This window comes from Eubalaena glacialis, chromosome 8, assembly GCF_028564815.1.
Source record: "Eubalaena glacialis isolate mEubGla1 chromosome 8, mEubGla1.1.hap2.+ XY, whole genome shotgun sequence".
NCBI lineage: Eukaryota > Metazoa > Chordata > Mammalia > Artiodactyla > Balaenidae > Eubalaena > Eubalaena glacialis.
In genome coordinates this window covers 15,617,241-15,630,249 of record NC_083723.1, presented here as the reverse complement: position 1 = coordinate 15,630,249, position 13,009 = coordinate 15,617,241, and the positions used below count along the sequence as shown (strand labels likewise).

Here is a 13,009-nt window from a genome sequence, read left to right as displayed (position 1 = left end):
CAGTATATGATTTCAGTTAAATATTCAAAGGAAACAGTGTTTAAGTTTGTAAAGTCATCTCCAAACTCTTACGTCATTTTGCACTTTAAAAAAAAAAGTTTTACAGAAGCGTTTTTTCTTCATTTCCATTGAGAGTTGTAACTCGCCTCCCCGCGCCCCCCCTCCCCAGATTCCTACTATGCTAAGGAGGTAAGCTAGGGTACCAATGCTTTTTCATGGCCTTTCCTAGGTTTCTTTAGTTTAGATGCTACGCTAAACACCTGTCTGGCTTTCCTTAAGGGCCAAAGCGGTTTGGCTTTTATACAGAAACACACACGGAGTATTTTATTGATACCCCTGTGTGGGTGGATCTATTGGATTCCTTCAACTCTGCTGCCCTGGGGTAGGGATGCAGGTGAAGTTACACTTTCAGGAGGAGATGGGTGCCCTTGCCAGCATCCTCATTAACCCTATTTCTCCATTTTCCCCTGGCTTACCCACACACCTCACTTCTGTGTCCTAAAGGCTACAGAGATGAAATTAAATCGTGTGTGAATGCAACATGTAACTTACCCCTTCTCTGAGAAGCAGGGACAATGGTACATCTAAAGGAGATTTTACTCTTAAACTTTCAGATTGTTCCCCTACATTCTTGAATGCTGGATGAACAAGTGATTACAGTTGCTTTTTCCAAGTGCAGAGCTGGTGTGTGGCAAGGGGGCCATAGCAGGCAGAGGACCCGGGGCTTTGGATCCTGACCCTCCCACCTCAGACCCAAGGCACCCTTGGGAGCATCGGCAATTAGCAGAGAGACTGGGCATCAAGCTACCTGGGATGTCCTGGGAAGTGAGATGAGCACCACACCCACGTGTGTAAGATGCTTGGGGTTGACTAACTGGTACCTAAATCATAAGAGGAGAAACAAACTGTTTCTGGTGCTACTTAAAGGGAACTGATAAACATTGTGCATATAAAATCAGAGCATCTCCACCATGGTATGGTAACTAGTAAACAAGGATCCAGACTTTGTCTGTCTGCCTTTCCCTTTTATTTATTTAACAATACTATTGTTTTCGTTTTTAGAGCTTCTAGCTAAAAACAGAGCAGAAAGGCTTCTTTGTAAAAACAAAAAACCAAAAAGCAAACTCATTACAATTTTCCACAACCTACTTTTCTAGATTGTTCAAAAATTCCCTTTCATTACAAAAATTCTTCTGCAAACACTAAACACATAAGATCTTTCAGACATTCATTCCTCTTGATTTCCTCCTTAGAAGCATTACATTTTCAATCACATTTTTAAAAATCACTAACATCCTAACAATCAACTGAAATAAAACATATCGTTAAAAAAAAATTGGGTGTTTTGTTTGTAATATGGCATTTATTTTACAATGCACATATTAGGTCAGATCGTAAGAACAAAAGCATCTGTCCCCACGTGGAGCTCCCACGGAGTATGCACACAGTTTATTCTCAACTCAATAAGCTCTTTCGACCAGCTTTCATATACCTTCCATACCAAAAGGCATACCTACCACTATGGCTTGTAGTGACTTAAAAAGAAAAATTGAAGCATATCATTAAGAAAAAGGCTGCAAGATGTGTCTATGAGAAGGACTGCAGTTGTTAAGGCAAGGGGTGTGTGGCCTTCTACAGGCTGCCTGGGTAATGCCTGGCCTCACCCTGAGAGGAAGTCCCCGTTTTGGAAAGCAGTTAGCTCACACTTGTTTGGGGTTTGTTCTCTTTGGAGCACTCCTAGCTTTAATGTTCTTCTTGGGGCTGGCTGGCTTGGGGGCAGGCGGCTTCCCCTTGGGTTTCGGGGCGTTGCTGCGACTGGTGCGCCCCGCTGTACGCTTCTTGTCCTGGATTGTCCTCTGCTGTTCCTGCAGCCTCTCTTCCCACTGCTGGGAGGCAACGTGTACACATGACTGTCAAGTACATCTCACCCCTTTATGCTCTTAAACTAATAACCAAAATAATGCAGATTTTCACTGTAATATATTCATCAAGACATCCAAGATTATAATAGCTACCCTACCCTACGATGGTGAGCATGTATCCTGTACCAGATGCTTTGGAAAGTGCTGAGTATATGGTGACATCTTGACAAGCAATCATTTCGTTGAAACAACAGCCCTTCTAGGTGGACACCACTGTCGTGACCCGGAAACAAGCACGGTGATGTTATTCGCAGAAAGTCACACAGCCGACAAATGTCAGAGCTGGAATTCAAATTCACCAGTCTGACTCCAGAGTTCAAGGCCCTAGCTCATGCAATTTTTCCCATAGGCCCTCTAATGCAACTTTCCTATACAGCAAAGCCTTCTAAAAATGCTTTACCAAGGCTAAAAGCAGAAATTTTTCCAGCTTCACTAGAAAGTCAGGGTTTCTTATCACACTTATGGGTTCACCTAACTCTCTTACATCCAAAGGAAGGTAGAAGTTCCACCCACATCCAGTAATCCACTCAAGTGTTAGCTACCCAGAGCCAATGAGAAATGAGTCATTCTAGATATTCAAGTCTCCGTGATAGAAAAGGATTTACTCTTTAAATATGAAAATGTGTAAGAAAAAAATGAAAAAGTGAGTCCACTTGAATAGACATTACTTTTCATTATAACACATAAGTCCCTACTTTGTTAGAGTATATTTCAATTAGCAAAATATTTGAACATGACCATAGGCCAGGCAGTGGAAATACAGTGAAATGAATGAAAAACACTGTCCCCCCATCCTAGGGCACAACTCTAGTCTGTTCTAAAATAATAAATCCATTACTGTATGTTGTTATTACATGATTATATTTTCATATTCTTAAATTGGAGTATTTGCTGTCAATGTGAATGACCCAAACAGCTATGATTCTTGAAAGCTTTCTTTCCTCTCAACAATGTCAGGTTTTTATGGTAGCCTTGCCTTCTAGATTGAGTCATCTAATCTACTGCAGTTTTGGGAACCAGATAAACAATCTTGCTAGAATTTTCTGTCCAGTAAGACCAAGCGTGCTCCTGAGCAGCTCATGAATGTTTAGCTCAGATGCAAGAGCAGTGTTTGGGTCTGTTATTCAGAAATGCACTCAGTAGGAGAGGCTGTGTTGAAACTACCTTCTCCAAAACCAGTATTAATATACACTCTCCCCTTGCCCAGGAATTTTTATACCTGCAAACTAAGAGAACACAGGCAGTAGCAGTATCTTTTGTGAACGTGGAAACACAAATTCTCCTGCATATATCTAAACATATTTTCAGGAGAAGGGATGCTTTAAAAAGTCCACAGCAGTGACCTGATTTATTTAGTTCTGGAATGATTTCACACCTCTGGGCAAAAAATTATTCTAACTCCTCTGAGCTGCCAATATTTCTATGATGTTACTACTAAAATTATGGGTTTGGCCACAAAAGTATTACTTTGTGTACATGATTTATTTTGACAAAAGTCTTAAAATTATTTTAAATACAGGGAAAGATTCTGCTTTATAGAGTGATAGGGTGATTTTTAAAATTAGGTATTCACACCCCTACATGTATATGTCTGTATTAATCCCACTGGATATTAATTCTGTTCGAGTACTTGACTGTTTGCTAAAACAACCAAAAAACGAATTTAATCTGGAAATAACCAGTAGAGCAGTATTGAATGCAACCAAATCACCTTTGAAGCTAAAGAGAAATTTATGATAGAAACTCCAAGTGAGAAAAATTATTCTCTTAACTACCTATTCAAAAGACAAATACTGCTGCTATTGTTGGCTCCTATGATAGCCTGGAGATGAAAGAATGTGAAGAATTCCCAAATTCTATAGAATTTCTTTACATGCATTCAAATCCATATTCCTAGTATTGCTAATTATACTTACTATGGATCTTTTACTAAGTTGATCTCTCCATTTTTCAACTAAACAATTTTCAAGAAGCATCATCCTGAAAAAAAGTAATTTATCTTAATAAGCAATACTTATTATGAAAGTAAGAAGTTCAAAAATACAAAAAACTGTAAAACACAAAATTCTTCACTGTTAACCCCACAATTCCCCATTTATATTTTATTGATATTTCATTTCTTTCTTCCTTGTACCTATATATATTTTTAGATCACACTGTATATTTAGATCACACTGTGTATTTCCTTTTAGCATTGTATGCATTTTCTGATATAATTGAATAATTCAAAAAATATAATTTTCATAACCATATAAATTATAACTATGGATAACCATAATATATTTAACTATTTCTCTACTGTCGAACCTCTTCTTTGGCTTAGCTATTATTATTAGCATTGCATTGAATATCGCTAGTGTGCACTGGCTAGTTATACACTTAAGACAGATTTCCTAAAGTAGAAATCTGGGTCAGAGTATGTATTTTTTTCTTAAGGTTTTCAATGCATAGTGCTAAATTATTTTCAAAACGGCTGAACTTTCATTTAATTCACCAACACTAAGACTAGGTAAAAGTGGAATCTTGTTTTTATTTGGGTTGCAGAATTAGGAGATAAATATTTTAATGCTTATTTACTATTTGTACTTCTTCTGCAACTTTGTATAGATTTACAGATGTACGCGTATTTCTATATTATAGTCTTAATGTTTTAAATATTAATTTATGTGAACTTTTTATAGAGTAAGATTACTAGTCTTTTGTCATACCTGTTGCAAGTACTTTTTGTCTTTCTCTTTTTATTTTTGATTTTTATGTACACAATAGTGTCATCAAATATGTGCATTGACATTTTCCCTCGTAATTTCTTACACTACTTTTATGTTTACAAACCACTTTGCTTTTCAGATAGCACACATTTATTTACCGAACTTTATCCTTTTTGATTAGGTTTTTAAAATATTTACCTCTTTAACCCATTTGAAATTTATTTTAGAGGACAAAGTGAAAATGCATACTATTTTTCCAAGTAAAGTTATTTGCAACATTTAGTAAATAAGAGTTTCATTTCTATTGATTTGCCATATTTCCTTCATGATACAAGTTCTTGTATGAATTATAATCTGTTGCAAGACTTTTTCCTCTGCTTTATTTATCTACACATCTACTGTTGCTCCGCATGGTTTGAACTAGCTTTATACTAGTCTTGCTTGTCTCATAAGGCACATTTCCTCTCATCCCTCTTATTTTCAGAACCTCCTTTACATGCCCTTACCAGTTTATTCTTCCAAATGATCATTAGCATTATTTGTGAAGACATAAATCTCAATCATCCATAAAATTTTTACTAGGATTTTGATCAGAATTACACTGTCTATAAATTAATGGGAAAATGACACGAAGGCTGCTATTTAACTCATGTATAATCCATTCACCTGTGCAGCGACCCAGCACATCCCCAGAACTGCTTCTAGTACTGGAGCGGATGCAAAAGCCATACAAGAGACCAGCCCAGAAATATTCATTCAACATTCATTCACTCAATGTCTTTAGAAAGACAAGCTATAAGCAGCAAAACAGCTTTAAAATCAAGAACGCAAGGAATTTTGAAGAGGGTACTAAGTACTGATAGACTCCAGAACAAGAAAGTATTCAAGTGAAGTCAGTTTCAAAAGGGTTTTTTTTGTTTTTGTTTTTTTGAGAAATAGAATCTTGAGCTGTATCCAGAAGAAACAGGTGAGCGTTATTAATGGCAGAGAATCAAAGGGAAGACTTTTTATATAAAAATGAGTAGTTCTGCTGGAGAAATAGATTGCAGCAAGTTATGGGACTCAGTCTGGAACCTGCACTGAAGTGTTTGATTTTTATATTTTAAGGACTTTTTATATTATAAGGATAAATAAAAAGATGCTAAGGAAAGATGTGTGGGGAGACACACCTTCAGCTAGAGATATGCGTATAATAGATGTGTATGAGTGTGCATGGGTGTGTACGTGTGTGTGTATGTAACACTCCAACCAACAAATGTTGTAAATTCAGTGTAAAGAAAATGTGTGGAAATGTAGTCTCAAATGGCCATTTTTCTTTGATTTGTAAGTTATTAAAGAGACCTTAAAAAAATTCAGTATTTGCCACACTAAGATTGATTTGAAAGAATTGGTTTTACTCCAAGTAATATGTTTGTCTATAAGTTTTTGAAATCAGGTAATGAATTCTGAAATTGATTTTTAAAGAGTCCATTCAAACACTCATATTTCCATTTTTCCTTAATTCTATGAAGAATTAATCGATATTTAGGAGATACGATATCCTAACCAAGGCATCTATTAAAACTGATTTTTCAAAAAGCTAGCGCTGTATTTTTTTTTTCTTTTTAAACCATGATTAAGTGGAATTTTATGTTTTTCCTAGGCAGTGTGTAATTTTTTTCTGCCCCTCTGTGCCTACCGTGAGCGCCACTCATAACACATGATGAGAACGTCTTGGTGGGGCAGGATGTGAGGACACTGGCAGGAAGAATTCGTAATGAGTGGGACTTGAGTTCGAGGGATGGGTGATGAGGACTTGAAGATCTCTTTCACATCCACCACTGTAGTTACTTCATTACAGCCACTCCTCTGCACAGCTTTTATTTTGGCATGAATGACTGCAATTGAAAAATCGATATGTGTTATTGAAGCTTTGAAGAAAAATATGGATGGTTTATTCCTGCCAACTCCTGAGTCTCTCTTAAAGAATCACTCCTGTAATTATGGTCATGTCCAAGCTGCCCGAATGCAGGCAAAAAAGCCCACACAATCATGTGCTAAATGTAAGGCCTCGCATATTGTCAACAATGTCTTAAAAGTCCTGAATCATGCTGCAAAATGGAAAAGTAAATTCACAAGCAGGCTTAGTCTGGGATCTGTCTTTGGGTCAGTGACTGCTCCACATTGGGCCACAGATAGGGTTTGAATAGAGAATCCCATGGATCCTTCTCAGCCCTAAATTTCTATAATTCTATGATTAGGGGTTTTTTTGGGGCCAGAAACATATCAGGAAATTTAGTTACATAGAATGTCGATAAAATTTTATAGAAACAATACTTGCTTCTACTCTGTCTTGTAATGATTTTAAGTGAGAATCATATATTCTCAGATTCAGAAGCCACCTGAAACTTTGTGTGGTTCCATCACCCATCTGCTGCTTGAACTCGCTCTGCTCCAGAGGAAGTTATTACAGTCATAACATTTTTGCACCGGAAGGAGTCTCTACTGGATTGAGAACAGACTACTGTTCTCAATCCTTTAATTTCCCAAACTGCCCAAGCAGGGTCCATGGTGGGTAGAGGTAGAACTGTTATTACAGATGGCTGGTAATATCACTGTCTCTGATCCTGCTTTCAATTCTGACTCTTTTGGTCCCTTGCTATTACTGCCTGCAGTGGAGTTGTAATCAGCCGAGGGTGGCTCTGTCTTGGATTCCATCCTAGGAAGCTGGTTTATGAAGGAGCTAAAGAATGTAAATAGAAAATGGTTTCATCATCAAAGTGGTTCTGAGGCAATGATGCCCCAGAGAACAGCATGACAGTGAAACTGAGACTGGACAACTAAGTAACTAAGGCTGGATAGTGTCAGATGAGGGACTTCGTGGATCAGATTAAGATGATATCTACATAGAACAGGTTTAAAATGACAACAACAAAAAGCTACTAGAAAAGATAGTGTACTTTTTTTTTTGGTTGAATTATGCACTTCGGCTATGTGTGATTCTAAAATCTGACAACCTAAATAAGAGGTTATTTTTTCAGACTTTTATAGTGCCATGATCTTCCTGCTTTTATGTGGGTTGTATAATATAAAGGTTCTTATGATATAAAATTTCAGTTTGAAATATGGAAAGCTAAGTTAGCAAATAAAATGAACAGTTTTCCCCAAACAGTTTCTGTTATTTCAATAGAAATAATTTAAGAAATGCAAAACAAAAAACCCCAGAAAATAGCCCAAAAAGATATTTTAAAGGAACACATTTTTAATTAAATTTACTTTCAAATGATGATAGCAGAATTAAATTTGCGGAAAACATTCAAAGTAGCATGATTGACTTATTCTCTGAAGAAAGTGCTGTCTGGGTCTTTCAAATAAGAGAAGAGGGCATTTAAGCTATGCCAATACTTAACAGCCATAGGATCTTGTGATTAACATATTCCCACAATTCCTTTAAGGTGTTTAATATTTGTAGCTATTTATAGGTAAAAAGATACATGTGCAGATCTTAATTCCTGGGTCTCTGGGCCTCAGGTCAAATCCATGGATTCTCACCCATCCTTCCTGCAGCAGTGAGATCTTGAGAAAAGTGAGGTGCTATCCCGGCTGACAGCACTTCTCACCAGGAAGTGGGACCAGGAGTCACACTGATCCACACCACTCTTCTCACCTGGGTAATTTACTTGGTTTTTACTTGATTTACCCAGAAAAGCAAGACGTTTTTACAGTTGTTATTGTGCCACCTAGAACCCACATGATTAACTAGAAAAATCCCTCTTCTTCACTTCATGACTAGCAGACCTGGCTTTGTCATGTGCCAAGTCCCCAACCCAATGGTTTCAGCAGATGATTTACCATAACTGTAGTTTTTGCTCAGATACGTCGCCAGGGTCGGCTTCACCTTTTTGCACTTGCACCGGTCTAAAGAAGACAAAAGAGAGACCAAAAATTGAAAAACAGATTCAGAAATCACTCTGGGGAGAAGAAAGAGTGGGAGCCTTGAGGATAAAGAACTCACCAGGGCTTAGGCGTTTACAGTCAATGTCAAGAGGCCTTTCCTGTACCATCATGTCTGGAGTGATGTCTATCCACTTAACATCTGAAACACACACAGGGCCACATGGGTGTGGTCAGTGATTTGGTCTGTTCACCCAGCTGGAATAAGGAATCATCTGCAGACACTAACACAGCAGCGCACACACACACACACACACACAAATCCTGAATGGTAAAAATTGTACGTGATTGTCAACTACTTCTTTCATATAGACTCTCTGGGCTTAGGAAACAAGACTTTTGGCTGGGACCGCTTATCCAGAACAAATTGATGTGAAGGCACATCCATTTAAACTGGCTGATACATACAGTCAACCTGGATAAATTACATCATTCCATCCCAAATCTATTTTAAAATGTTGATTTTTCAAGTTGACAGTTTACACTAATCAGAATAACCCAAATATTTCCAAATCCCCACCTCACATTTTGCAGAAACAGTCCATAGGTACCCCCAAACAAGCATAGCCCTGTATCATTTCTATAATTTAAGCAATGAATATGTTTTTTCTAAAACTCTGAATTAGAGAGGAGTTTCGATTTTTCCTCTTCACTTTACTTCTTCTCCTCCACGTTTTGGGCAATGCTCTGAGGTATAACTTCAGAAACTACACTAAAGCAACACCATAGTTTCTTTAAATGTGCAGCAACCTGGGTCAGGCATAAAAGGAGGCAAAAATATACTTAGGTTTTATTTCAAGAAGTGGATTTAAACCTGCTCCTTCTTCCTAGAAAAGCAGGAAAAAAGACCAAAGAGAAAAGAAGGAAGTGGTGGTTGAGCTCGAGTTGACTAAGATGCCACAGAGGTTGGCTCTGGGTCAAAGACCATGAAACAGACGTCACAGTTTTCCAGGGCAACTAAATTTACAAACTGCACTCATGGTGGGGAGTAAGAACTAGTACCGTTTTTTCAGAAGAGCTTTCAAGAGCTAACATTAAATGAAGAATCCTGGTGGGAATATTTTAATAATTAAATGATACATGTGACGTACCTAAAGCTGGCTCAGATCCACCTTAAACCCTATATACTTGTTTACTACTGCTACTATTTTATTTTATTACTATAAACGAAAATGTCCCCAATGGTCCCCTATCTAAGCAAAATCGCCCACCCCTCCTTATGGGACATGGTGCTCCTTCGCTGCCAAAACTCCAGTAGAGAAAGCAGACTTTTCCCGAAGTCAAGTCACAGCCCTTCCCACGTCCTCCAGCTCTCCTAAGTGGAACGGGGGGCTGCTCGACCACCCGCTGGCAGCTGTAGGTGTGGCCGTCGGGTTCTCACGTGGCAGCGACAGCCCAGGGTACCTCCTCACCCCCCTCGGTCCTTCCCCGGGCCTCACCCTCCGGGAGGTCAGTGACGATGGCCTCGGGCGAGATGCACACGCCCCGGTCGTAGACAGGCAGCTCGTCGCAGGCCAGGCTCTCGGGCCAGCTGTGGTTGTACATCTTCATGAGGGGCTCGCAGTCGTCACGCGCGCGCTGACACACCGACTTGCACGGCTTGATGGGGTCGTGCAGGAACTCCAGGGTGCAGATGGGCGCGTACATGGCGCAGAGGAAGAAGCGCAGCACGGCGCTGCAGTTCACGTCCACCAGCTCCTCGTACTGCTCGATGGCCAGGATGGCGTTCTCCTGCGTGCTGTGGTGCAGGTGGTTGGGCATCCGCGTGATGTTCCAGGGCATGTGCCTGCACATGGGGATGCGCACCGCCTCGCACGGCGCGCCGCGCACGCCCAGCGCCAGGCGCAGCCACAGGCAGAGCGCGGTCAGGATGGAGAGGAGCATGGCACTGCTCTCCCGCGCCGCCACCCCAACAGGCAGAATGGGCCCTTCTCTCCCCGTCCCCCTAGGCTTTCTCTCTCCTTTCCCGAAGGAGGAAGTCCTTTAGGGCACAGGGGATGTGCTCGTCCCAAACTCCCGTGGGCAGCAACGCTGGGCCACGGGGGCCGGCTGGGAGTATCCGCCGTCCGGCGCGCGCAGCACGAGCAGCACCAGCCTTCAGCCTCCGGGGCGTGAACCCGCCCTGGTAGCTCCAGTCCCCGGCCCGGCAGCTCCGAACGCAGCCAGCCCCGGCCATTGCGGGACCTATTTATCCCGCCACCTCCCCTGACGTGGGCTCGGGAACGCTCCCTTGGCAGCTGCAGGCGCTGCGCGGGCTCCCCCTCGGCCGCCCCACCCTCGGCCCTCTCTTGCAGAAGTGGTGACATCATCTCCTCCGGGCCGCAGCCCAGGGCTGGAATCCTGCATTCCCCCAAAGTCCGTCCTTTTTAGTCTAGCCAGTCCTTTTTCTCCAGACCAAGAAAAAGAGCCTCTGGCAGTCGTTTTGGACACCGGATCCAAGAAGGTGCAAGAGAGGATTTCAAGAGAGGGAGGTACCGCCTTTCGAGTCAAAGCTGAACTTTGCGCCCTCTGCCTTATGGGTTCCCCAACTGTAGAGTTGGAAGGAAATGGGAACTTCGCTGCTCTTTAACTCTGAAACATACCTGCTTTCTCCAGTAGGGGGCATGAGAATTGCTGAGCGGTGAGACTATTGTGTGGGACGGGGAGAGTGCAGTTGGAAAGGAAAGGACACATTATATAAACAAACCACCCCCTCCCAGCCACGAGTTGTATGGAATTTGTTTTTGTTGTTATTACTGTGGCTAGTAGATGTTACTTTGGGCTCAAGTTTTTCCAGAATGGCCTCTGATCTGTACCTGCTCCAGAAACAGAACTGCCAGAAGGTGTAATAGCATCTTGCAGTTTGAGAATGTCTTCCATCCACCAACATCCCCTTTTCCTTCTCCTGACTCCCTATTCTTCTCTCCAACGTGAATGAAAGCAGAAAACAAAGAAGACTTTGGATACCACAATTTGAAAGATTTTTTTTTCCCTCCTTCATGCCAAGTGATTTCCAACCCAGCAGTCTAACATCTTGAGTTTTGGTTTGCTTGGAAACTGTTACTTAAATGAAGAAAGAAGCTGTGTACCATGGAGAGCAATGATGTATGTTTTGTTTTCTCTTTTATTTTTATTAGAAAGAGGTAGTAGAATCCACTGCTGGCTCAGCTATCCACAGAAAAGGGAGGCTTTAGTGTTCCAAGTGTACATCAATCTTCAGGCAGTAAGATTTCTGGTATATGATATTTTCTTAGGGCATTAGAATATGAAAACATGTTATCTGAATGTTAATCTTTAAAAACATGGTTTAATTAGAAATCTGAACTTGAGGCAGACAGATTTTTTTGTCTCTAAAGCTTAGATCCACAAAGTTAGTTTAGTTTTGACCCTGATCAGGACTGAGGATTAAAATAGCCCAAGAAAGGAAAAGCACAACTGACATTTACTGAGCATGTACAATGGGCTCGGGGCAGTGCTAAGTGCTTTAAATGCATGATCTTATTTTTTTTCCCCCAGGAACATGAATCAAACACGGTAGGTTGAAAGGGTAAATGAGATAAATACATTTCAGGACTCACCCAAGGAGTCCAATTCTATTTTGTGGGAAGGCCGGGGTGACCAAATACAGGCAGGCCAATCTAGAGAGGTATTGCAGTTTTCTGTAGAACAGATCTCAAGCTTCAAAAATGCCAATGCAGGCTAGTGAAATATCAAGCGAGGGGGATAGCCCAGATGAGATCTCAAGCCATTTTCAGCAGTAAACTCCAATAGGTATAAATGCCTGGCTTAGTGAAAAAGATTTTCAGCCCAAGTTCCTACCAGGGAAGAAGATACAGTTTTGAGAAAGAGCTGGACTCCCTGTCCTTTTCCTGGAGTTAGTTGAGGAGGGCAAACCTGGGGAGGACTCGAGCTTCTGCAGCCAGTTTGAACCTGCTGCATTAGTTTAGCTATGCAAGTACCAAATCGCGACATTTCAGGTGCTTCCCTGATGTTCGCAGATGGCATGTCCTTTAAGAAAGGGAGAGGAGAAGTTAAGAACCCTTCTCCATAAAGCTCTTTGCTTATCCCATTAGGTCTGTTGGTAGTCTGGCCTTAGTGTTTCTAGGAGAGGGTGGCAGTGTTGAGGGATGCATCCGGAGAGTCTGTCAACCAGCCTCCATCTTCTTGCCCGGCTTTAGCACTCAATCCATTACCTCATACTTGACATTGATTTGCCAAAAGCTCATGTAACTGGGGAAGTTCCCCTGGTCAGTGGCTTCTCTCTGGTAGCTCCTTTTCAGTCTCCTCCAGGGCCTGTTTCTCTGCCCATCCTTTCAATGTCTGGAGTTCTCTAGGGCTCCATGCTCAGGCTTCTTCTCACTCTCTACACTCCCTGCTGCTCCAGGTTGGCTCAACCTCGGCACTGTTGACGGTGGGGCTGGATAATTCTTTACTGGGTGAGTGGTGGTGGTGCTGGGGGCTGTCCTG

At 41.3% G+C, this 13,009-nt stretch overlaps 1 protein-coding gene across 1 annotated transcript; it reads right to left on the bottom strand.

The window, feature by feature from the left end:
* Window positions 1–1,301: 1,301 nt before the first annotated feature.
* On the bottom strand, window positions 1,302–10,819 carry SFRP4 (secreted frizzled related protein 4). Its single transcript, XM_061197586.1, has 6 exons — window positions 10,003–10,819; window positions 8,625–8,705; window positions 8,462–8,527; window positions 6,309–6,507; window positions 3,839–3,902; window positions 1,302–1,886 (listed from the first exon to the last, which is right to left on the bottom strand). The coding sequence occupies exons 1-6, from the start codon at window positions 10,445–10,447 to the stop codon at window positions 1,701–1,703; spliced, it is 1,041 nt and encodes a 346-aa protein (XP_061053569.1). The 5' UTR covers window positions 10,448–10,819; the 3' UTR covers window positions 1,302–1,700.
* Between the last annotated feature and the right edge of the window lie 2,190 nt (window positions 10,820–13,009).

Bases quoted from the DNA above. Each gene is read 5' to 3' on its own strand.
- SFRP4 (XM_061197586.1), bottom strand. From the start codon at position 10,447: ATGCTCCTCTCCATCCTGACCGCGCTCTGCCTGTGGCTGCGCCTGGCG. The intron at 8,706-10,002 runs GTGAGGCCCGGG...TGTGTGTTTCAG, and splicing joins CGTCACTGACCTCCCGGAGG to ATGTTAAGTGGATAGACATC. The intron at 3,903-6,308 runs GTAGGCACAGAG...ACTTTTTTTCAG, and splicing joins TGTTATGAGTGGCGCTCACG to GATGATGCTTCTTGAAAATT.